At 36.9% G+C, this 23,830-nt stretch overlaps 1 protein-coding gene across 1 annotated transcript; it reads left to right on the plus strand.

Annotated features, from left to right (window-relative positions):
• The first annotated feature begins 11,164 nt into the window (after positions 1 to 11,164).
• LOC141400193 (vitellogenin-1-like) lies at positions 11,165 to 12,952 on the plus strand. Its single transcript, XM_073979645.1, has 3 exons — positions 11,165 to 11,504; positions 11,566 to 11,948; positions 12,020 to 12,952. Exons 1-3 carry the CDS (start codon positions 11,282 to 11,284, stop codon positions 12,746 to 12,748), a joined length of 1,335 nt encoding a protein of 444 aa, XP_073835746.1. The 5' UTR covers positions 11,165 to 11,281; the 3' UTR covers positions 12,749 to 12,952.
• Positions 12,953 to 23,830: the final 10,878 nt, after the last annotated feature.

Below are 23,830 nucleotides of genomic sequence, written 5' to 3' on the forward strand. Positions count from 1 at the left end.
AATGGGAACAACCCTGGCACTTTTCCAACAAGAAGGATATGTTGACGTCGTGAAAATCGTATTAAAAAAATTCAGAAAGTAAGCAGACAAATAAGGGAAAATAAGCTGCAAATATTTGACAATTTGCGATATTACATGCATGTAATAAGAACTGATATTACATGGAATATTATTGAGGAAATTAATGAGTGTTCTTATAAAATGCCTTCCCATAAAAATCGGTTCGATAACTGGTTCGCAAAAATTCAGATTAATACTATACACATTCTTTGGTACTTAAAACCGTACCAATATATTTCACATCTCGCAGCTTTTAAATGTCATATATTATTTTTTGAGGGTTGACAATCGAAGCTTCTTATTAAAAAACCGCATGCGTAAACTTCCTTTCTAAAAGTTACAGTCTAAGTGAAAACATCTTAAAAACGCGAAATCGTCAAAATTAACTTACATTATTGGAAGCATTTTAATAAAACCTGTGATTTGTGTGAAGACCATATTCCTTAACATTTATTTTGAATTTTTTTGGGAATGTTTGTGCAATATTTCCAAGGTAAGTCTTTAGAATCGTGTTGTAAATAGAAGCGATCTTGATCTTAAGTTTTCCCTCTTTTAATCTTGAGACGGATCCTTTTGGGTTTTACCAATTACGTGAAGCAGATCTCAGTCGACAATTGGAAAAATTATTTAAGGCATCCCAAAATAAACTCCGACATCCAGGCTTCAGGCCAAATCTAAAAGTATACCAATCTTTGGGTGCTCATATTTCATTATCTCAAAGCTCAGAGAAACAACCACAGATCCGTCTTCGATTATGTTTGTAAAAAGGTTAAGACAAAACCTGCTTCTAAGATTGTGACTTTAAAAGGTTGGTATTACCAGACTCGTATTACAAGGAAATATGCTCCTAACCTGTCGATACCAATGACTTCAAGCCTTCTAAAATTTTACTATTATATGGGACGCTGGATCCGTAGAAATATGATCATTGTGGTGCTATTCCTAAAGAGAAGAATTGACCCGGGAAACTCATAAAAGTGCCCCATAATCATTTGCATCCTGTAATATAGAACTAAGTGACTCCGTCCTGTGCACTTAGTCGAATAAAGTCAAAGATACCAACATCACTCGTTCGGAGTATGCTACCAGTGAATGGGAACATATAACTAGAAGTATACATGGCAAATATAATCAGCAAAAGCTAATATCAAGTGTTCCCATCTGACTACCATATTATGGTAACCATAACCACAACCTTTAATAGGAAACATTGATATTGGTTAATGGCTACGGCGTTCATGCAAATTTAATAATTTGCATAGCTATATCTTAAGTCAGTGAATTGAAACTATCGTAACTATGAAATTTTTATGTTGATTCCTATTAACATACTACATATTTATAATTAATAATTGTATTTACAATTAGCTATTAAATATTGAAACTCAAATAGTCATTAATACTCATCACAATCATATAAACCTTATCTTAACCAACACCGGAGTTCGAACTATGAGGAAGGCCTTCGTCGTGTACGTCGATCTATCGGCAAATCTTTATTAAAATTTTAATGTATATTTGCAACATGAGAACCACTGTACAAAATTGAATACATATATTAGATTTAATTTAGTTATAGGGAGTCTGTAATATTTAATGTAATGTTGACTGACTTAGAGAGGTACGGACAAGAATCCACCCACCCTACTCTCCGCTAGCGAACAGAAGGCTCCCGCATTCCACATGCTCTCTTCGTTCGATGATGCTTTAAAAAATTTATAAAATGTGCATCCCGGTCCTGTACATTACACTTGTAATCTTCTATAAGAAGACCTTGTGGTCTTCCATAAGAGGGCTTTGTGGTCTTCTATAAGAACGTCTTGTGGTCTTCTTAAAGAAGGTCTTGTGTAATTCCACAAGAAAGCCTTCAGGTCATCTATTTGAAGACCTTGTTATCTCCTATAAGAACTTCTGTTCTTCTATAAGAAGATTTTGTGGTCTTCTAAAAGAAACCCTTGTAGTCTTCTATAAGAGGAACTAGTGGTCTTCTATAAGAAGAACTTGTGGTCTTCTATAAAACAGCCCCGTGCAATTCCAAAAGAATGCCCTCTGAAGACTATGTGGTCTTCTAGAGGAGGACTTTGTGGTCTAGACCCTGTGGTCTTCTATAAGAAGACCTTGTGGTATTCTATAAAAAGACCTTGTGGTCTTCTATACGAAAACTTTGTGGTCTTCCTAAAGAGGACTTTGTGGTCTACTATAACAGGACCCTGTGGTCTTCTATAACAAGATCTTGTGGTTTTTATAATAAGACCTCGTGGTCTTCTAAACGCAAATTTGTGGTCTTCTGTATAAAGTCCTTGTGGTCTTCTGTAAGAAGACATTGTGGTCTTCTGTAAGACGACATTGTGGTCTTCTATAAGAAGACATTGTGGTCTTCTATAAGAAGTCCTTGTGGTCTTCTATAAGAGAACTTTGTGGTCTTCCATACGAAAACTTTGTGGTCTTCTATACGAAAACTTTGTGGACTTCTATAACAAGACATTGTGGTCTTCTATAGGAAGGCCTTGTGTTCTACTATAACAAGACCCTGTGTTCTTCTATAAGAAGACCTTGTGGTCTTCTGTAAGAAGTCCTTGTGGTCTTCTGTAAGAAGACATTGTGGTCTTCTGTAAGAAGACATTGTGGTCTTCTATAAGAGGACCTTGTGGTCTTCTATAAGAGAACCTTGTTGTCTTCTATAAGAGAACCTTGTGGTCTTCTATACGAAAAGTTTGTGGTCTTCTATAAGAGGAACTTTTGGTCTTCTATAACAAGACAGTGCTGTCTTCTATACGAGGAACTTGTGGTCTTATATAAGAAAGCCCTATGGAATTCCAAAAGAATGCCTACTGGTCCTCTATAACAAGACCTTCTGGTTTTCTATAATAAGACCTCGTGGTCTTCTATACGCAAATTTGTGGTCTTCTATAAGAAGACCTTGTGGTCTTCTATAACAAGGACTTGTGGTCTTCTAGAAGAAGGCCTTGTGGTCTTCTATAAGAAGACTTTGTGGTTTCTATAAGAAGACTTTGTGGTCTTCTATAAGAAGTCCTTGTAGACTTCTATAAGAAGACCTTGTGGTCTTCTATAAGAGGACTTTGTGGTCGCCTATAAAAAGACCTTGCGGTCTTCTATAAGAATGCCTTGGGTCTTCTATACGCAAATTTGTGGTCTTTTATAAGAAGACCTTTTGGTCTTCTATAACAAGACCTTGTGGTCTTCTATAACAAGACCGTGTGGTCTTCTATAATAAGACCTCGTGGTCTTCTATACGAAAATTTTGTGGTCTTTTATAAGAAGACCTTGTGGTCTACTATAACAAGACCCTGCGGTCTTCTATAAGAAGTCCTTGTGGTCTTCTGTAAGAAGACATTGTGTTCTTCTTTAAGAAGACATTGTGGTCTTCTATAAGAAGACATTGTGGTCTTCTATAAGAGAACCTTTTGGTCTTCTATACGAAAACATTGTGGTCTTCTATAAGAGAACCTTTTGGTCTTCTATACGAAAACATTGTGGTCTTCTATAAGAGTACCTTGTGGTCTACTATAACAAGACCCTGTGGACTTCTATAAGAAGACCTTGTGGTCTTCTATAAGAAGACATTGTGGTCTTCTATAACAAGACCTCGTGGTCTTCTATAACATAAGAGGACTTTGTGGTCTTCTATAAGAAGGCCTTGTGGTCTTCTATAATAATACCTCGTGGGCTTCTATACGCAAATTTGTGGTCTTCTGTAAGAAGACATTGTGGCTTTCTATAACAAGACTTTGTGGTCTTCTGTAAGAAGACATTGTGGCTTTCTATAAGAACACATTGTGGTCTTCTATAAGAAGACATTGCGGTCTTCTTTAAGAAGTCCTTGTGGTTTTATATAAAAAGTCCTTGTGGTCTTCTATAAGAAGACCTTGTGGTCTTTTTTAAGAAGTCTTTGTGGTCTTCTTTAAGAAGTCCTTGTAGTCTTCTGTAAGAAGTGCTTGTGGTCTTCTCTAAGAAGTCCTTGTGGTCTTCTATAACAAAACCGTGTGGTCTTCTATAAAAGGAACTTGTGGTCTTATATAAGAAAGCCCTGTGGAATTCCAAAAGAATGCCTTCTGAAGGCCTTGTGGTCTTCTGTAAGAAGACATTGTGGCCTTCAATAAGAAGACCTTGTGGTCTTCTATAAGAACACCATGTGGTCATCTGTAAGAAGACCTTGTGGTCTTCTATAAGAAGGCCTTGTGGTCTTCTACAAGAAGGCCTTGTGGTCTTCTATAACAAGACCTTGTGGTCTTCTATAACAAGACCTTGTGGTCTTCTATAACAAGACCTTGTGGTCTTCTATAACAAGACCTTGTTGTCTTCTATAATAAGACCTCGTGGTCTTCTATACGAAAATTTTGTGGTCTTTTATAAGAGGACCTTGTGGTCTACTATAACAAGACCCTGCGATCTTTTATAAGAAGACCCTGTGGTTTTCAATAAGAAGGCCATGTGGTCTTCCATATGAAGACCTTATTCCATAGGAGGACTTTGTGGTCTACTATAAGAAGAATTTGTGGTCTTCCATAGGAGGACTTTGTGGTCTTCTATAATGAGACCTTGTGGTCTTCTATAAGAAGACATTGTTGTCTTCTATATGAAGTCCCTGTTTTCTTCTATAAGAGGACCTTGTGGTATTCTATACGAAAACTTTGTGGTCTTCTATAAGAGGACTTTGTGGTCTTCTTTAAGAAGGCCTTGTGGTCTTCTATAAGAGGAACTTGTGGTCTTATATAAGAAAGCCTCGTGGAATTCCCAAAGAATGCCTTCTGAAGACCTTGTGGTCTTATATAAGAGGACCTTGTGGTATTCTATACGAGGACCTTGTAGTCTTCTATAAGAGGACCTTATGGTCTTCTATAAGAAGACCTCGTGGTCTTCTATACGAAACTTTTGTGGTCTCCTATAAGAGGACCTTGTGGTCTTCAATAAGAAGACCTTGTGGTCTTCTAAAAGAAGACCTTGTGGTCTTTTAAAAGAAGAGCTTGTGGACTTCTATAAGAAGCCCTTGTGGTCTTTTATAAGAGGACCTTGTGGACTTCTATAAGAAGCTCTTGTGGTCATCTATAAGAGTACCCTGTGGTCTTCTATAAGAAGACTTTGTGGTCTTCTATAGAAGGACTTTGTGGTCTTCTATAATAAGACCTTGTGGTCTTCTATAACAAGACCTTGTGGTCTTCTATAGCAAGACATTGTGGTCTTCTACAACAAGATCTTGTGGTCTTCTATATCAAGACCTTGTGGTCTTCTATAACTAGACCTTGTGGTCTTCTATAACAAGACCTTGTTGTCTTCTATAACAAGACCTTGTGGTCTTCTATAACAAAACCTTGTGGTCTTCTATAACAATACATTGTGGCCTTTTATAACAAGGCCTTGTCGTCTTCTATAAGAAGGCCTTGTGGTCTTCTATAAGAAGAACTTGTGGTCATCTATAACATGACCTTGTGGTCTTCTATAAGAATACCTTGTGGTTTTCTATAATAAGACTTCGTGGTCTTCTATATGAAGAAATTGGGGTCTTCTATAAGACCTTGTGGTCTTCTATAAGAAGCCATGTGGTCTTCTATACGCAAACTTTGTGGTATTCTCTAAGAAGTTCTATTGGTCTGCTATAAAAAGACCTAGTGGTCGTCTATAACACTGTATAGCAGCGGTTTTATGTGGTGGTTAGTATATTAAGACCCCAAAAAGAAATTTTCGCCGTAGGTCAAGTTTCTGAGATATCGCGTGATTAACTTTTTGATTTTGCCCTTATAATGCCTAAGAAAATATCTCTATATATCTGTTTGGCGTTATGATAGCGTTGTTTTGAGATTACATGTCTTCAGACAAATCGAATGGCGAATCTTTTCGTGGAATATGTCTGAAATATTTACCACAAATAGCTCTTGTAATGATGAACACATTAATAATAAATTTTCTTGGAGGATAGATCCGGTTATCTCAATTTTTGAAACGGATATTCCGACATTAAAATCTATTTTTGAACCGGTTTTAAATAACCGATTAAACTTATATGCATACCATTAAAAAGCTTTAAGAGTTGTGAATAAAATAAAATTAACCCGCTTGTTGAAACCGTTTTCTTAACCCGTTTTTAAGGAAAAATATCAGTACGCGCAAATATGGAGATCGAAGGCTGGGGGGCGAAAAATTCTTTGATGAAGATAATATTACGAACGCGGGAGGACAGTTATGCCATAGGTCAAACTTCTGAGTTATGAGGTGATTGAATTTTTGTTAGGTTTCTGGTCATGTATTTAATTTATGTCAAAAAAGAATTCAATCACACATAACCCAGAGGTTTTACCATTCGCATAACGAATACGGAAGGACGTTCATTATATTACACTGTGCAACACTGGAAATGCAAACAACTTCTAATGGTCATTTTCTGAAAGTACATATTGAGACTACAGCAAGTAAAAAAGTATCAGTCGGCTTTGCCGACAGAGATATACCCTCAGCCTGTGTATATTGAAACAATTTTTTCTTTTTCCAAAAAAACGCATGTATTTAGGGAGTTTTAAGAATTTTGGGCGTTTGAACTGACAAAAATGTTGATTAGGATTTAATATCAAAAGTTTTGCGGAGGAGATACTAAAAAGAATGGATCTCCAGCCACTACATATGGTACCATAAGGGTTTTTTAGAACTTCAGGGATGTTTGCTCAAGAAGTATGAACTTGCCCCTGAAACAACTTTTACCATCGCAATTGAGGCAGCAATGCAAGTTGCTTCAACAAAAATCAAAGTGATTCGAAGGCAAGTCTTAAAGTGAACATGTATCCGAAATTTTGAGTGGGAGGTACCGGATGGAGTCGACAAATATAGTCCATATATGAACCTGATCTATATCTGGTAGATATATTAGGATGTGTAAAGTATGGACCAATTCGGCCACGCTCTTCAAGAGTTATCGTACGCACAATTTTTCCGAACACTTTTGAACTTTTGTGGGGGAGATACCTGAAGGAGTGGACCGATATGGCTTATCTTCAAACTTAAACTATGTTTGGACAAAATATTACTAAGGCCAAACTTTGGACCGAATCGGCAGACCTGTTCGAGAGTTATTTTGCCCTCCAACCTCCTCACACGGTGTCATAGGGGTTTTTTGCAACTTTCAGGCTATTTTCTCAGGAAGTATGGACTTGCCCCTGATGAAACTTATACCGTCGTATGGAGCGCAGTGAATACAAGTTGCTAAAGCAAAAATCAAAGCGATTCGAGAGATGTTCCTAAACTGAACTTTTCCAAAATTTTGTGTGGGAGGTACCCGACGGAGTGGACCGATTGAGTCCATATTAAAACCTGATCTAAGTCTGGTACACGCTCCACGATGGGCTAAGTATGGACCAAATCGGTTACACCCTCCAAGAGTTATCGTGCGTACAAATTTTCCGAACATTTTCGAACTTTTGTGGGGGAGGTACCGGAAGGAGTGGACCGATATAGCTCATCTTCGAACTTAAACTAAGTTTGGACAAAATATTACGAAAGCCAAAATTTGAACCGAATCGGTTCATCCCTTCGAGAGTTATCGTGCGCTCCAGCCAGCCAGACAGACAGACAGACGGACGGACATTGCTCAATCGACTCCAAATTGTCTGAAACACATTTCGTCCAAACATACTTGGGGTCTAAAACCATTATTTCGATGAGGCACATTTTGCCCGTATGAAAGTGTATATACCCTTCATAGCCTAAAGGCTGAGGGTATAAAAACTATCCGGTTTTTGTGCAAATCTCTTGCTAATGGTCCCCAAAACAATATTCCGTCAAAATATGCAAAGTTTATTTGCGATTTATAAAAATATGGTCAGAAATAAGAATTAACTATTAGTTGGAGGTGACAATAAATGTATTGCAAAAATTACCAAATCTACGGTTTTTTGGAGAATTACCAAAGTTATGTTCATTAATGAGCTGTCTATCCACTTTGGACATTCATTGGAGCAGTAATGAGCTTAGTTAAACCAAAATTTAAGGTTCGGCATGTTACATTCTAAGGACGTTGGACGACTTTTTTCGAGTTTTTGCTTAACTGGACCCAACAAATTTATTAGGGTTGATATCAGAAGTTTGGCCCCAGGTATTTATCAGTTTAGCTTTGTTATATTACATCAGCAACTTACACAAATAAGATTGATATGTTATGATCTGGCCTTTAGAATGGTGGTATTTGAACGTGTTTGAGTTTTTTGGACCCGATTTACCGACTTCAGAATTAGTACTATTAAATATTTAATAATTATGTCAGTGGGGATGTATTCCAAATTATTAATATGTCTGTGAACTCGATTTTGCAAAAGAAAATATAGTACCAAAAAATTGGTATTCTAGCTTTTCTAGAAGGTGTATAATAGGGTTATGACTTTTAGACCTTTTTTCTCAAAAATGATTTCCTGTAGCGAGAATGAATGAACTTTTGCCTATTAATGCCAAAAATAACATTCATTCCATTTAATTATTAAAAAAGGTCACGCAAAAAACCACTTTGAAAAAAATGATTTTTTGGAAAATCCTATGAGAAGAAAAAAAAAAATTGTTCTCAAAAAAAAATATTTCCTGTTGCATGAATGAATTACCGTTGACCTATTAATAACTAAAATAACTTTTATTCCATTTAAATATTAAAAAAGGTCACGCACAAACCACTTTCAATTTATATGATATATAGAATACAGTTATGTATGATATAAAATATATATATGTTATGATATGGCGATAAAATTAGTGAGAAATAAAACTTATGTCATTTTGGTTATATCGTGTGGTTTTAAAGCTTTTTTTGAGCCGTATATGTGCTTAAAGCGACTCCAAAATTTTTTCAAAAAAGCTCATATATGAAAACTTTGAAAGCTTTTTGTGCGTGAGCTTTTTTTGTTGAATCAACTTATAATTAAGATTTTATCTAATCTTAGGCAAAAGTTCATCAAAATATGATACAGGAATATGAGGTTGTAAAAAAGTCATAACCCTAGTCCACAACTTTCGGTACTTCCCCCAATAATTAAAAAATGTCACTAAAATGGATGCACGGGATCTCTTAAACGAGGCAACTAACTTGGTCCAAACTTTGCATCTCCTAAAATTTTGTCCAAAATTTAGTTTTACTTCTAAAATGGCCTACATCGGTCCACTCTTTAGGGTACCCCCCTCACAAAAGTTAAACATTTGTGTCTAAGTGCACTTTAGCATCTGTTCGAAGATCCTTTGGAAATGTGTACCGATGTTGTTCGTTGTGGTCCTTTTTACAGCGATATTATGTTTTCCGTAGACAAGTCTATGCTTCCAAAGGTTATACGATGACCCACTAAAATGAGAAGTGGGTGCTATATCTATCGAAAACATATGACTCCCAAAATAAGATCCACTTTCGTAATGGACTATGTCGGCCCATTTCTTCAAGTACCTCCTCCGCAACACTTTCCACCTTTTTGTCGGCAAGTTCAAATATCCAAAAAGGGCCACAAAATTCTGAAAAGACCCGAAGTGCATTCGATCTGTCCATAGATGAAATTCACATAGGCTGAGGGTATATCTCTGTCGGCAAAGCCGACTGATACTTTTTTATTTGTTGTTTTTTAACTCTTATGAAGAAGATCAATTTTTCAAGCATATATGTCTTGGCCTATTACTCAGTATCTAAAAAGTTGTGCCTATATGAATGGTACCGTGGAAAGCTTTAAAAAAATGCGTAGCACTAAGCATTTAATTGTAGAAAATTTGAGAAAAAAATGCAAAAAAAACTATTTTGAAAAAGGGCGATTTTTCTAGAATATAATATGTCTTGGTCTATTACTTAGAATCTAAAAAGGGTGCGCCTATGAGGATGGTAAGGTTAGAATGCTGATGATATCTTCTTTCCAAAAATTCATATCACTAAGCATTTCATTGTAGAAGGTCGATTTTTCAAGAATATATGTCTTGGCCTATTACTCATTAGTGCTTTTGGAAAGGAGAAGTCGTCAGCTTTCCAGCGGTACCATCCATATAGCCGTTTCCTTTTTAGATCCTGAGTAATAGGCCAAGACATATATTCTTGAAAAATCATCCTTTTCCAAAATAGTTTTTTTTCATTTTTTCTCAAATGAAAATTGTATCGATTTTCATTTCCGGAAAGTGGTCTGGAAAGTTTTTTCTAGATCCTGAGCAATGGTCATTTATTCTTCAAAAACGATTTTGTCACAATCGTTATAAAACTGTTATATATCTGTTATACGTGGCGATTATACACAAAGTTGGAAGACCAAGACATCGATGGCTTGATCAAGTTACGAGGGATCTCTCAAAGTATAGTATCCAAAATTACCGGAATAAAGCAAAATAAGGCTGAGGTTGAAAATATATTCTTAGTTCGGTCTATGCAACAAACGTTCTGGAGATGATCACCTATGTAAGTACAACATAATCTGTTTGGGATCCGAACAATTTTTACGTATGCTTTTTCTTTTGAAAAAAATATCTTTACTTCTTTCCTAAAAAGAATTTTAGGCCTTGGTCGCCCCCCGGCACGTATAGATTTTGCTTACTTCGAGTTTTTATTTCCCAAACACCACATATTTCTCACTTGAATATGATTCTTATTATTTATGGGCTTGGTTTCCACCGAAATATTTTCAAGAAGTAAAAATAATTTTCGCAAGTACTTCGGCTATTTTCACTAAAAAGAACATTAGTCACACATGGTTATGAAACGAAAATCGAAACAATGTTACAACAATTTGTTTGCTTATCATCATTAGAAACAACTGCAGCTGTCATTACAGACTGAATCGGCCGGCAGCTGGCAAAAAAAAAATTTTGATTAGAAAAGTCAATGACCAGTCCCGCAATTAATCCAACCACAACGAGCTGATATTGAACGGAACCAATGAAAGTTGTTATAATAAATTTTTTGCTGAACTATTCCGCACGAGCCATTGAGTATTGATTGGCGATGCATTTCAATAATTTTCCATTAAACAGATACAAATTGATGAGCCCGCAAAATGCCGGTCGAGCTATGTGGAACAATTGTAACACCATTGCCCAAAGGTACTAAATATTTTATGTCAGCTAAATTTTATGACTATAAAATAATGGAGTCGATTCAACAATCAACACAGATCACTGCTTACGTTCATTGGTCAAGGTTCTAATTAACGGTTAACGGTTTAACGGAAAAATATAACAGAGCTTTGAAGAAGGCCGAAGAAAATCAAAGAAAATTATGAATCCTTTGAAAGCTCTTTGCGTGGTAGCCTTGTTGGCAACCGCTGTTTGCGGAAATCAACATTATCGTCAATCATCCTCGTCGTCGTCTTCGTCCATGAAACCATCGCAATGGTTGTCCCGTTCCCAATTGGAAAAGACACCAGCCTTGGATGAGGTTTCCGTTAAGAGTTTGGAAAACATGCCACTGGAGCAGGGCGCCAAATTGTTGAAGACAATTTGTAAGTATTTCTTTAGTAAGCATGGACTTAAATCTCTAATTTTATATTTTCTTTCTTCTAGACCACGTCTCCCAAATCAACAACCCCTTGCCTCAATCCTATGCCCCCAATCCCAGCAGTGTACCCGTCTACATCGTTAAATCCAATGGCCAAAAGGAATCTACCACTTTGGACAAATTTGCCGACACTGCCAACCAACAACCCAACTTTGGCAAGCAGGAGGTTACCATTTTCATCACCGGTCAACCAGCCAGCAGCTGTGAATCTGTTGAAAAGGCCAACCATGAACTCGTCCAAGCCTACATGGAACGTTACAATGCCCAAAGACAAAAGCCCCGTTCATACGACTACGACCGCCATGACAAGAAATCCAACTCCAACTCTTATCGCGATGATGACAACTCTGAATGGGAAACCCCCAAGCATGCCTCCGGACATTTGGTGGTAAGTTAAAAACTACATTGGCCAAGCAGTTTCACCATAGAATAATTCGTTTTTTTTTTCTTCTCTTCCAGATCATCGATTTGGGTGAAAAATTACAAAACTTGAAACAACACGCCATGTTGGATGCCTCCGAAGTTGGTGCCAAGATCGCTCGTCAAATCACCAAATTGGATTGCCGCAAGGACATCATCCACATTGTTGCCCAAAGCACTGCCGCCCATGTTGCCGGTGAATGTGGCAAAGAATTCAAACGTTTGACTGGCAACAAGTTGTACCGCATCACTGCCTTGGACCCCTCCAAATTGTACTCCCAAGATCCTGAAAGTTTGCATGGTTTGGCCCGTGGTGACGCCATCTTTGTTGATGCCATCCACACCTCTGCCCATGGTATGGGTACTCCTGCTCGTGTTGCCAATGCTGATTTCTTCCCCAACGGTCCTTCCGAAGGTGTTCCCGGTGCTAATAATGTTGTTGAAGCTTGCATGCGTGCCACCCGTTACTTTGCCGAATCTGTTCGCCCCGGCAATGAACGTAACTTCCCTGCTGTTGAATCCGAGTCTCTCCAAAGCTACAAGAAACACAATGGTTATGGCAAGCGTGTCTACATGGGTATCGAATGCGATGATGATTTGGAAGGTGATTACATTTTGGAAGTTGATTCTCACAAACCATTCGGTAAACGTACTCCCGCCCAAAAATCTAAGGCTGAACAACAACAGCAACAACAACAACAACGCCAACGTTCTTCCTCCAAGTCATGGAAGAAGTCTTCATCCTCTTCATCTGAAGATGATGAATAAACTGGACTTTGCGGCAACGCTACAACAATGAGATACCTGGATAAGTGATCTGATTATTTGACATGGACCAATATTTAGTTCTTTAGTTTTAGAAGAGTATTGCGCTTTTAGTTCCGTTTAATTTAAATTTACTTTGCCTGATTTAATGGATATCGATATTCGACAAAATATGAAAAATAAACAAATTAATTGCATTTTTATAAATTTTGGACTTTTTAATTAAATTTGAATGGTCTTATACCAAAAGGGCCTCTTGTCCTTTTAGGACAAGAAGAATCGGTCTTCTTTTAGAACACTTATTGGTTTTCTAGGACAAGACATTGGTCTTCTATGAGAAGACTTATTCGTCTTCTGTGAGAAGACTTTTTAGTTTTCTATAAAAAAAGTATTGCTCTTCTATGGTAAGACTTTCTGTTTTGGTGTTCTAGGAGAAGACTTATCGGTCTACTATGAGAAGACTTATTGTTCTTCTATGAGAAGGTTAATTGGGCTTCAAAGGGAAAACATATTGGTCTTCTATGCCAAGTTTTTTGGTCTTTTATGACAAATATATGTTTGGATCCAAATATAATTTGTTTGTGTCCAAACAAATATATCGTCACCATAAATGCCCGAAGACGTAACCCACACGCAAATCGAAATTCGTTTTTTGATGGGATCTGATACACAAAGCTAAAATACATTCGTTGGCATAATTTCAAGCTTCTACGTTCACAAATAACGATCCTATTCCAGAAATGGCATTTCGGAAAATGTGATAATATTGCAGATTTAGTTGCAATGACGGATCCCAAAACCAAGTGTTTCCGTGGTTTTGGTTTCATTAATTACTCCCATTCGTATAGGATTGATGATATCCCAAATACTAGACATCATAAGATAATTTTTCCATAAAACAGTTTTTCATTTCATAACGTTTTTTGCTTCTCCTGTAATGTTTTGATTTTGTGGATTACGTCTTCGGGCATTTATGGTGACGATATGTTTGCAACATTTTGTAACATATCTCAATTTTATTTGTTTGGGTACCAACACATTTTTTTTTATGTTAGAGCATATTTTTTATGGGTGGAGAGAAAGAGAGTAACAACAGGGCTCTCGCGGCTGCGGAATGCTTTTTTATAATAAAGAGCCATGTCCCTGCCAACATTTTTTCAATTTTTGGAAGATTGTTCGCTTAGATTAATCTTCTGTGATTCCCCACGGCGATCATTGGGTGATTGTTTACATTTTTTTCTTACATTTTTAAAATGATCGCCGTTGGGAATCACAAAAGACTCTTCTGGAAGAGCAACAGATGATTGTTACTAGCATTTTTGATTTTGTTGCATATAATTCTCATATACACTTTCTGCAGAACTTTGATATAAATGGCACGTATAATATTATGAGTATTGACAAATAACACATGTCCAGGTTTTGCCAAGTTTAACCAAAAGACAACATAGTGACTGAGGAAACAGTACTGAGTACAGTGCCTATAACAAATAACCACAACATAAAGGAATAATTAAAAACCATAACAAAGCAGAAAAGAAAACAAACGCAGAAAACTAAACAACAAATAAAAGAAACAAAAAACAATTGTTCTATTCTTTTTTTAATTTTTCTTTACATGTTGATCTTCTGAAGATCTTCCAGATGATTAATCTGCGATTCTTCCTCGCGATTCGCTTCCCGGACACAGTTACGGCGATTCGCAGGTTATCATTAGGCGCGCTCTTCCGCGATTGAATTGATCTTCCCCGCGAATCGCAGATTATCTTTAAGCGATTAAAAATTTGAAAAAATGTTTGCAGGGGTGTATGGTGTAATAGGAGACGCAGAAGCCTTGGTGGTGGGTATGCGGCCAAACACGTGTGTTTCATGCTTTGTTGTTGTTAACCAACATAGCAAGCGAAGAGGAAAAGGAAAATGGTATTAATTATGTTGTTTTTTCTTCAGTTTTCTAAATACAATCGTTGAGTAAAGACGGTAAAGTGAGTGAATAAATCAGTGTTTTCTGTTTTCTTAAAGAAATGGTGCTTTCTAGTAAATTAAATGCCCAATACATTTTATAATTGAATAAAAAAAGTGAATGGAAGTATTTTATTGGACAAGGAAGAAATCGCATATAATATTGGTAATTACATCAACACATTTTTCATATATATACATACATTTGAAATATGGATGTACCTATTTATTTCATTATATAATCATTTGATTCCAGATGCCGATTTCCCGCTAATGATTTCAACTTTGAGGAAAATGTGTTTTATTTCACAACTAAAGAGAAACGTTCAGCGAAGTTTCTATATAATTTTTTCTTTTTAAAAGTGTAATTTTTATAAACTATTTCATTCAGTTTTTCTTTTATTAAAGTCAGTTATTTATTTCTTTGTTAGCATACATTTCAATGTGTTTTACATTGAAATTTCAGCTCCCTTTCTCTCATTAAGCGCCCACTGGTGCATGTGTTTGTTTTTTTGTGGCTTTTGGATTTGTATTTATTTGTCTGCACCCAAACTAATGTCTGTTTGTACCCAAACATATAATTTGTTTGCACCCAAACATATAATTTGTTTGCCCGCAAACATATATTTATTTGCAGGTCCCAAACATATGTTATGTTTCGGACTGGTCGCAATATTTATTAGATCGTCACGAAATTTCGGGGGTTGATGGTGATTTCAGAGAGGAAAAAGCCTAGTGATGTTAGTGTTGATGGGATAATATTCAGAGGTTGGAATTGACAAAAAACTTATTTGGTGAAACACTCAACATTTTATTCTAAAACGAATATCTCCGGTGTTGGGTATCACATAGTCGGTCCCGTCCCGTCTATAGCCTTTGCTCACTTTTTAAACGTTGCGGATATCGATAGTTTATTTATTTATATTTATACCATACGACGCAATTTGGGGATCCTATTTTAATTATAACCTCAGCATTTATGCTAACGAGGGTATATACACTTTCATACGGGCAAAATGTGCCTAATCGAAACAATGGTTTTAGACCCCAAGTATGTTTGGACGAAATGTGTTTCAGACAATTTGGAGTCGATTGAGCAATGTTCGTCCGTCTGTCTGTCTGGCTGGCTGGAGCGCGCGATAACTCTCGAACGGATGAACCGATTCGGTTCAAATTTTGGCTTTCGTAATATTTGGCCCAAACTTAGTTTAAGTTCAAAGATGGGCTATATCGGTCCACTCCTTCCGGTACCTCCCAAACAAAAGTTCGAAAATGTTCGAAAAAATTGTGCGCACAATAACTCTTGCAAGGAAGTAACCGATTTGGTCCATACTTCGCACATCTTGAAATGTGTACCAGACTTAGATAAGGTTTCAATATGGACTCAATCGGTCCACTCCTTCGGGTACCTCCGACACAAAATTTCGAAAAAGTTCAGTTTAGGGCCATCTCTCGAATCGCTTTAATTTTTGTTTTAGTGACTTGTATTCACTGCCCTCCATATGACGGTACAAGTTTCATGCAAGTCCATACTTCCTGAGAAAATAGCCCGAAAGTTGTAAAAATCCCTATGGCACCATGTGCCGGATTTGCCGATTCGGTCCAAAATTTGGCCTTCGTAATATTATTTCAAACTTAGTTTAAGTTCGAAGATAAGCCATATCGGTCCACACCTTCAGGTACCTCCCCCACAAAAGTTCAAAAATATTCGGAAAAATTATTTTTGTGTTTTCTTCGACCTTTTTATTTGTTGATAAATAAAGTTTACTCGAGCTTGAGGTCTATAAATTTGGTTTATTTATTTATTGTCTCCAATATTTCGAAATTCTATGAATTCCATCTTCAGGGAGTATTATTCGGAAAAATTGTTCGTAAGGTAACTCTTGAAGTGAGTGGCCGAATTGGTCCATAATTTACACATCCTAATATATCTACCAGATATAGATCACGTTCGAATATGGACTATTTTTGTCCACTCCATCCGGTAACTCCCACACACAATTTCGGATAAGTGCACTTTAAGACCTGATATCGAATCACTTTGATTTTTGTTGAAGAAACTTGCATTCGCTGCCTCAATTACGATGGTAATAGTTTTTTCAGGGGCAAGTACATACTTCTTGAGCAAACAAAAACCCCATAGGCACCATATGTAGTGGCTGGAGATCCACTTCCATAATGGTCAATATCAATCCATTCCTTTTAGTATCTCCTCCGCAAAAATTTTGATCTTTAATCCTAATCAACATTTTTGTCGGTTCAAACGCCCAAAATTTTTAAAACCCCCTAAATACATACGTTTTTTTGGGAAAAATTGTTTCAATATACACAGGCTGAGGGTATATCTCTGCCGACAAAGCCGACTGATACTTTTTTACTTGTTGTTGAAGCAACTTGCATTCATGTTAATACTTTCTGAGAAAATAGCCCGAAAGTTGTAAAAATCCCTATGCCACCATGTGTAGTGGCTGGAGCGCATTATAGCACTCGAACTGGTCAACCGATTTGGTCCGAAATTTGGCCTTCGTTTTTGTCCAAACTTATTTTCAGTTCGAAGATGGGCAATACAATTTCCAGTACTTCCTTACAAAATTTAAAAAAATGTCACTAAAATGGTATGTACGATGCACTTTCTTGAACGGGGTAACCAATTTGGTCCAAACTTTGGATATTCTAATATTTTGTCCAAATTTAATTTAACTTCTAAAATAGCCCATATTAGTAATCTCTGTAAGGTACATCCCCTGCAAAAGTTCAAAATTTTTGTTTATGTGCAGTTTAGGGTCTGTTCGAAGATCTTTGTAAATGTATACCGATGCTGTTCGATGAACTATGTCGGTCAAGTACCTCCTCCGCAAAACTTTTGAACTTTAATCCTAATCCACATTTTTGTCTGTAAGTTCAAATGTTCAAAAAGGGCCACAACATTCTGAAAAGATCCCAAATACATTCGATCTGTTCGTAGATGAAAGTTTCAGTTCACATAGGCAGAGAGTATATCTCTGTCGGCAAAGCAGACTGATACTTTTTTACTTGTTTTCGACTCAGACTCCGACTTCAGCACAATTGCTCGACTCCGACTCGTATACTCCTACTCTCAAACAGTAATCTAAATTCTAAATTTAGGTTGATCGGTTCGGGAGTTATCGTGTTCTCCAGCCACTACATATGATGTCATAGGGGTTTTTTACACTTTTCGGGGTGTTTTCTAAAGAAGTATGGACTTGCCTCTGAAAAAAACTTTTACCGTTTGTTTTGTTTATTGTTGAAGATTCAATCTCATTTTCGATTGCTTGAGTGGAGTATTCCCCCATTGGCTCAACTTTATTTATTACCCTCTATTACAGAGAGTAATGTTTTTCAAAACGAACTGACAGTGTTGCAAAATTTTACTGATCGCTTCCAATATCATGATTTCATCCCGGCGAAGGGAATTATCAATTGGCTTCTCATTTTTTGAAATGATACCTTTTTAGTGAAAAGCCGAACTCTTTAAGTGCCTAGTGCCTGAAAAACATTACTCTCTGTAATAGAGGGTAATAAATGAAGTTGAGCCAATGGGGGAATGAATACTCCACTCAAGCAATCGAAAATGATATTGAATCTTCAACAATAAACAAAACAAACAAAAAACAGCCGAGGTACGGGCGCATGGAGCTTTGTTAAAAACAAAATTCCAATAACAACCTCACAGGCAACTGTGGTGATGTTATTTTCAACTCACAGAATTCGACGAATTCTTAGTTGATACGTGCTGACATGTTGCAGAATATTTTGATTTTGGTGTTTCTTTGGAAAAGCCGAAAAGTGAGTGTGATTCTCATACATTTGGGAATACTAGGCACTTAAAGAGTTCGGTTTTTCACTAAAAAGGCATCATTTCAAAAACTGAGAAGCCAATTGATAATTCCCTTCGCCGGGATGAAATCATGATATTGGAAGCGATCAGTAAAATTTTGCAACACTGTCAGTTCGTTTTGAAAAACATTACTCTCTGTAATAGAGGGTAATAAATAAAGTTGAGCCAATGGGGGAATACTCCACTCAAGCAATCGAAAAAAAAACTTTTACCGTCATAATTAAGGCAGCAAATTTAAGTATCTTCATCAAAAATCAAAGTGAGCCAAGAGCAGGTTTTAAAGTGAACTTAGCCGAAATTTTGTGTGGGAGGTACCCGAAGGAGTGGACAAATATAGTCCATATTCAAACCTTATCTATATCTGGTGCGTAAGTATGAACTAAATCTGTCACTCCCTTCTAGAGTTATCGTGGCCACATTTTTCCGAACATTTTTGAATTTTTGAGGGGGAGGTACCTGAAGGTGTGGACCGATATGGCTTATCTTCGAACTTAAACTAAGTTTGAACAAAATATTACGAAGGCCAAATTTTGGACCGAATCGGCAATCCGTTCGAGAGTTATCGTGGGCTCCAGCCACTCAGACAGACGGACGGACATGGCTAAATCAACTCCAAATTGTCTAAAACGGATTTCGTTCAAACATACTTGGGGTCTAAAACCATTATTTCGATGAGGCACATTTTGCCCGTATGAAAGGGTATATGCCCTCGTTAGCATAAATGCTCCGGTGATGCCAATTATATTGATGAACATGGTCAGATAACAGAGTTTTATCCTAATATATACGGTGTCCCACCGTTTTAATTGTTTGTTGTGTATCCGTAATCACGCTAGAGGACGTATTTAAAAGATAATAATAATTGTGGATGATGATCGGATATTATTTGGGGATGAAAATTACCAAATGGTGTTAAAATTGGCAAAAATTAATTTTTAGTGCATATTTTAATTTATGCAGGACCAATTTCGGTAAAATAGCTTATAATCCTTTGATCCTGTAAGTTCAGTTCAAACAAATGATCTCCATTTGGCGTGTATTTTAACCCACACAGACCCGTCACTTTTGCGTCATCGGAATGGTATCAAAAAATTAAGCGTTCTTAAAACTTTTAAAAAATTATGATCCGAATACATACAAATGTATGATAATATGGCTCGGCTTACAAATGCAATATAACCAGCGGAAACATCAATATTTTTATTTTGCAAAGCACAATGGACGTATTCCGTATGAGCACATCATAAAATACTTGATTTTTTTTTTTTAATATTAAGTAAGATATCAACAAAAAACAATAAAAACTTGGGATTTTTCACAAATTTTGCAATATGTATGGTATTTGGACACATACAGCATCCCAATTAGTATCAATGAAAAGCCAGAAGTCCATCTTTCATAATCAGTTCGCTTATAGAGTAAAATAGATTTCAAATGTAAGTTTTCGTTGCAATATAGAAATTATCACATTTTTGTTCAAAAGTTTGGTCCACTGGCTCCGCCAAATATCATCCGATTATCATCCAAAGGTGTAGGCAAGTTCTTCGCATTGTACCCCAACCATAAATGACGTTAAACATTATATCTGAACTACATTAGCTGTAGTATTCTTTTAAAGTATACATTTTCCTGTGGACTTACGACCTTTTCGTACTCAAAGTTGTACGTTTTGTGGACTTACGGCCTTTTCCGACAAGGGCAGAACAAACAGAAAACGCTACATACTACCAATTTCTTCGTATCATACGACGTGTAGGTTTGCTGCAAAATATGTTTGGGACATATGTTAGAGAGGCCTTTTTTCTGTGTGTATAAGAAGACATATGAAGTCTTATTGGTCTTCAATGAGAAGAGTTATTGATATTTTATGAATAGACTTAATGGTCTTCTATGAGAAGACTTATTTGTCCTCTATGAGAAGACTTATTAGCTTAGGCTATGAGAAGACTGATGAGTTCTATGAGAAGACTGATGGATTCTCTATGAGGAGACTTTTTGGTCTTCCATAAGAAGATTAATGGGTATTCAATAAAAATACTTATTGGTTTTCTATAGGACGACATATTAATCTTAATCTCTTAAAAAAAGGCCTATCTAACATATGTCCCAAACATATTTTGTAGCAAACAAATATATGTTTGCAACAGTCCCAAACATAACATATGTTTAGGTCCTGGGTCCAACAAATATATGTTTGGGCGCAAACAAATATATGTTTGGGCGCAAACAAATATTTGTTTGGGTACCTGCTACGGACTCCTCGTCGCATCACAAAATGTACCCAAAGAAAACAACGGGAAAAAACCAAGAAAGAAAACACGCGAGCTGATGTGTCTTCCTCCACGGATGCAAAGAAACTCAACATTTAGTTTATATTATATCTAACACTAAATATTAGAATCTAACATTAACACACATACAAGTACATTTACTAATGCTCGGTATGTCTAAAAATACATTATGTACTCAGCGCACATAATATGTAAAACTCCGTACAAAATTCAACAGACACACTGACATGGCAAAATATACATAGAAATTGCTTATGGTGGAGCTCAAATGATAGTAAATATCCTTTGCCTCATCCTCTAACTGAGTATAATATAGTTATTGACTACTTGTTTTCATAGTTTTATTTTATGTAATATGTACATTTTTTGTTCGAATATTTTTTCATATAAGAGTAAAATAAACAGTGTGTTGATAAATGTAGGAAAAAATGTTGCCCGGAGTCGGAGTCGAGTTATTTTTATACCCTCAGCATTTATGCTACGGGCAAAATGTGCCTCATCGAAATAATGGCTTTAGACCCCAAGTAGGTTTGGACGAAATCCGTTTCAGACAATTTGGAGTCGATTTAGCAATGTCCGTCTGTCTGGCTGGCTGGTGTGCACGATAAATCTCGAACGGATCAACCGATTCGAACCAAATTTTAGGTATCGTAATATTTTGCCTGGTTGCCACCGTGGTGCAATGGTATGCACGCCCGCCTTGCACGCAGAAGGTCGGGGGTTCGATTCCCCGGCCAGGCAACATCAAACATTTTTCAACGGTGGCAAAATACCCCTCAGTAATGTTGGCGACATTTCCTGAGTATTTCAGCCTTGAAAAACTTCGCCATAAGTGGTGTCTTAAGACACGCCGTTCGGACTCGGCGATAAACAGTAGGTCCCATATCATTGAGCTAAATATGAATCGGGGTGCACTCATTGATATGAGAGAAGTCTCCCTTGTCCCTTATGGGATGTTGTGGAACAATGTTTTTTTTTTTTTAATATTTTGCCTAAACTTAGTTTAAGTTCGAAGACGGGCCATATCGGCTCACTCCTACTGGTACCTCCCCCACAAAAGTTCGAAAATGTTCGGAAAATTTGTGCGAACGATAACTCTTGAGCGGAGTAACCGATTTAGTCCATGCTTTGCACATCGTGAAATTTCTACCAGACTTAGATGAGGTGCCAATATGGACTCAATCGGTCCACTCCTTCGGGTACCTGCCACACAAAATTTCGGAAAAGTTCAGTTTAGGGTCAGCTCTCGAATCGCTTTGATTTTTGTTGTAACAACTTTTTGTTGTAACAACCTTCATCAGGGGCAAGCCCACACTTCCCGACAAAATAGCCTGAAATTTGCAAAATAGTCCTATTACATCGTGTGTACTTGTTGGAGCGCAAGATAACTCTCGAACGGATCTGCCGATTCGGTCCAAAATTTGGCTTTCGTAATATTTTGTCCAAACTTAGTTCAAGTCCAAAGATGGATTATATTGGTCCACTCCTTCCGGTACCTCCCCCACAAAAGTTCGAAAATGTTCGGAAAATTTGTGCGTACGACAACTCTTAGAAGGGATTGATTTGGTCCATACTTTATACATCCTAATATATCTACCAGATATAGATCAGGTTCGAATATGGTCTACATTTGTTCACTCCTTCGGGTACCTCTCACACAAAATTTCGGATAAGTTCACTTTAAGATCTGCTCTCGAATCACTTTGACTTTTGTTTAAGCAACTTGCATTTACTGACCCCCTTTACGATGCCATAAGTTTTTTCAGGGCCAAGTAAATACTTCCTGAGAAAATAGCCCACAAAATTTAAAAAAATGTATGGTATGTACGATACACTTTCTTGAACGGGGTAACCAATTTGGTCCAAACTTTGGATCTTCTAATATTTTGTCCAAATTTAATTTAACTTCTAAAATAGCCCATATTAGTAATCCCCTGCAAAAGTTCAACATTTGTGTTTAAGTGCAGTTTAGGGTTTGTTCGAAGATATTTGGAAATGTATACCGATGGTATTCGATGGACTATGTCGGTCAAGTACCTCCTCCGCAACACTTTTGAACTTTAATCCTAATCCACATTTTTGTCTGTAAGTTCAAATGTTCAAAAAGGGCCACAACATTCTGAAAAGACCCCAAATACATTCGATCTGTTCGTAGATGAAAGTTTCAGTTCACATAGGCTGAGGGAATATCTCTGTCCGCAAAGCCGACTAATACTTTTTTACTTGTTTTCGACTCCGAATCCGACTCCACCAAAATTACTCGACTCCGACTCGAATACTCCGACTACGGCTCCGAAAGCCTACTATCACGAAAGCCTACTATCACAAAACCTATTTTACATCGTTACAAAGATGATATTTTCTTCTCTCATTGTCAGGATTTGCTTTTGGCATACTCTTTATAGAAGCTGAGATATTCGGTTTGGAAAAATGTTGCCCTTTTCTCAAAACAAGTTTTTTGCCTGAATATTATCTGGCCATCACCAAAATCAGTAGTCTCCTTCCCCTTCGGGTCCCCCATTAACGGCCAAAATTTCGTGACGATTCGACCAAAATTAATTTCCCGACGAAATTAGTCGATCTGGCTAAGTGTGTTCCTCCATATGTCTAATCGCGCTAAAATTAAAATTTTGATAACACTGTCACGAAATTTGGCTTCCCAAATGGAAGAAGCCTATTGATTTTTGTGATTCCACAGGGTAGGAATTGAAAAAAAACTTCCCAGCTTCTAGTAGCGGTATTCCATAAATAAAAGCCTGACAATATGAGCTTTAAAATTATGCAAAATAGGTTGGGTAAGTGTTTAACAACGTCGAAATAGTCGCCTATCACTTCCACTTTTAAACTGTTTAATCTTAATTGCAATGGCGAATATATCCGATTTGGTTGGATACATTTTAACAAAAGTGACCAGTATTAAAGAAGACCTTCTGATCTTTCAATTGGCCTCAATTCTGTTACCGAAATTTGTCAAAT

Source organism: Musca autumnalis, unplaced genomic scaffold, assembly GCF_047663935.1.
Source record: "Musca autumnalis isolate F117 unplaced genomic scaffold, ASM4766393v1 scaffold_3, whole genome shotgun sequence".
NCBI lineage: Eukaryota > Metazoa > Arthropoda > Insecta > Diptera > Muscidae > Musca > Musca autumnalis.

What these genes read in the sequence shown, in the direction of transcription:
- LOC141400193 (XM_073979645.1), top strand. Translation starts at nt 11,282, where the DNA reads ATGAATCCTTTGAAAGCTCTTTGCGTGGTAGCCTTGTTGGCAACCGCT. An exon ending in CAAATTGTTGAAGACAATTT is followed by an intron (nt 11,505 to 11,565) that starts GTAAGTATTTCT and finishes TCTTTCTTCTAG; the next exon opens with ACCACGTCTCCCAAATCAAC. An exon ending in ATGCCTCCGGACATTTGGTG is followed by an intron (nt 11,949 to 12,019) that starts GTAAGTTAAAAA and finishes CTTCTCTTCCAG; the next exon opens with ATCATCGATTTGGGTGAAAA.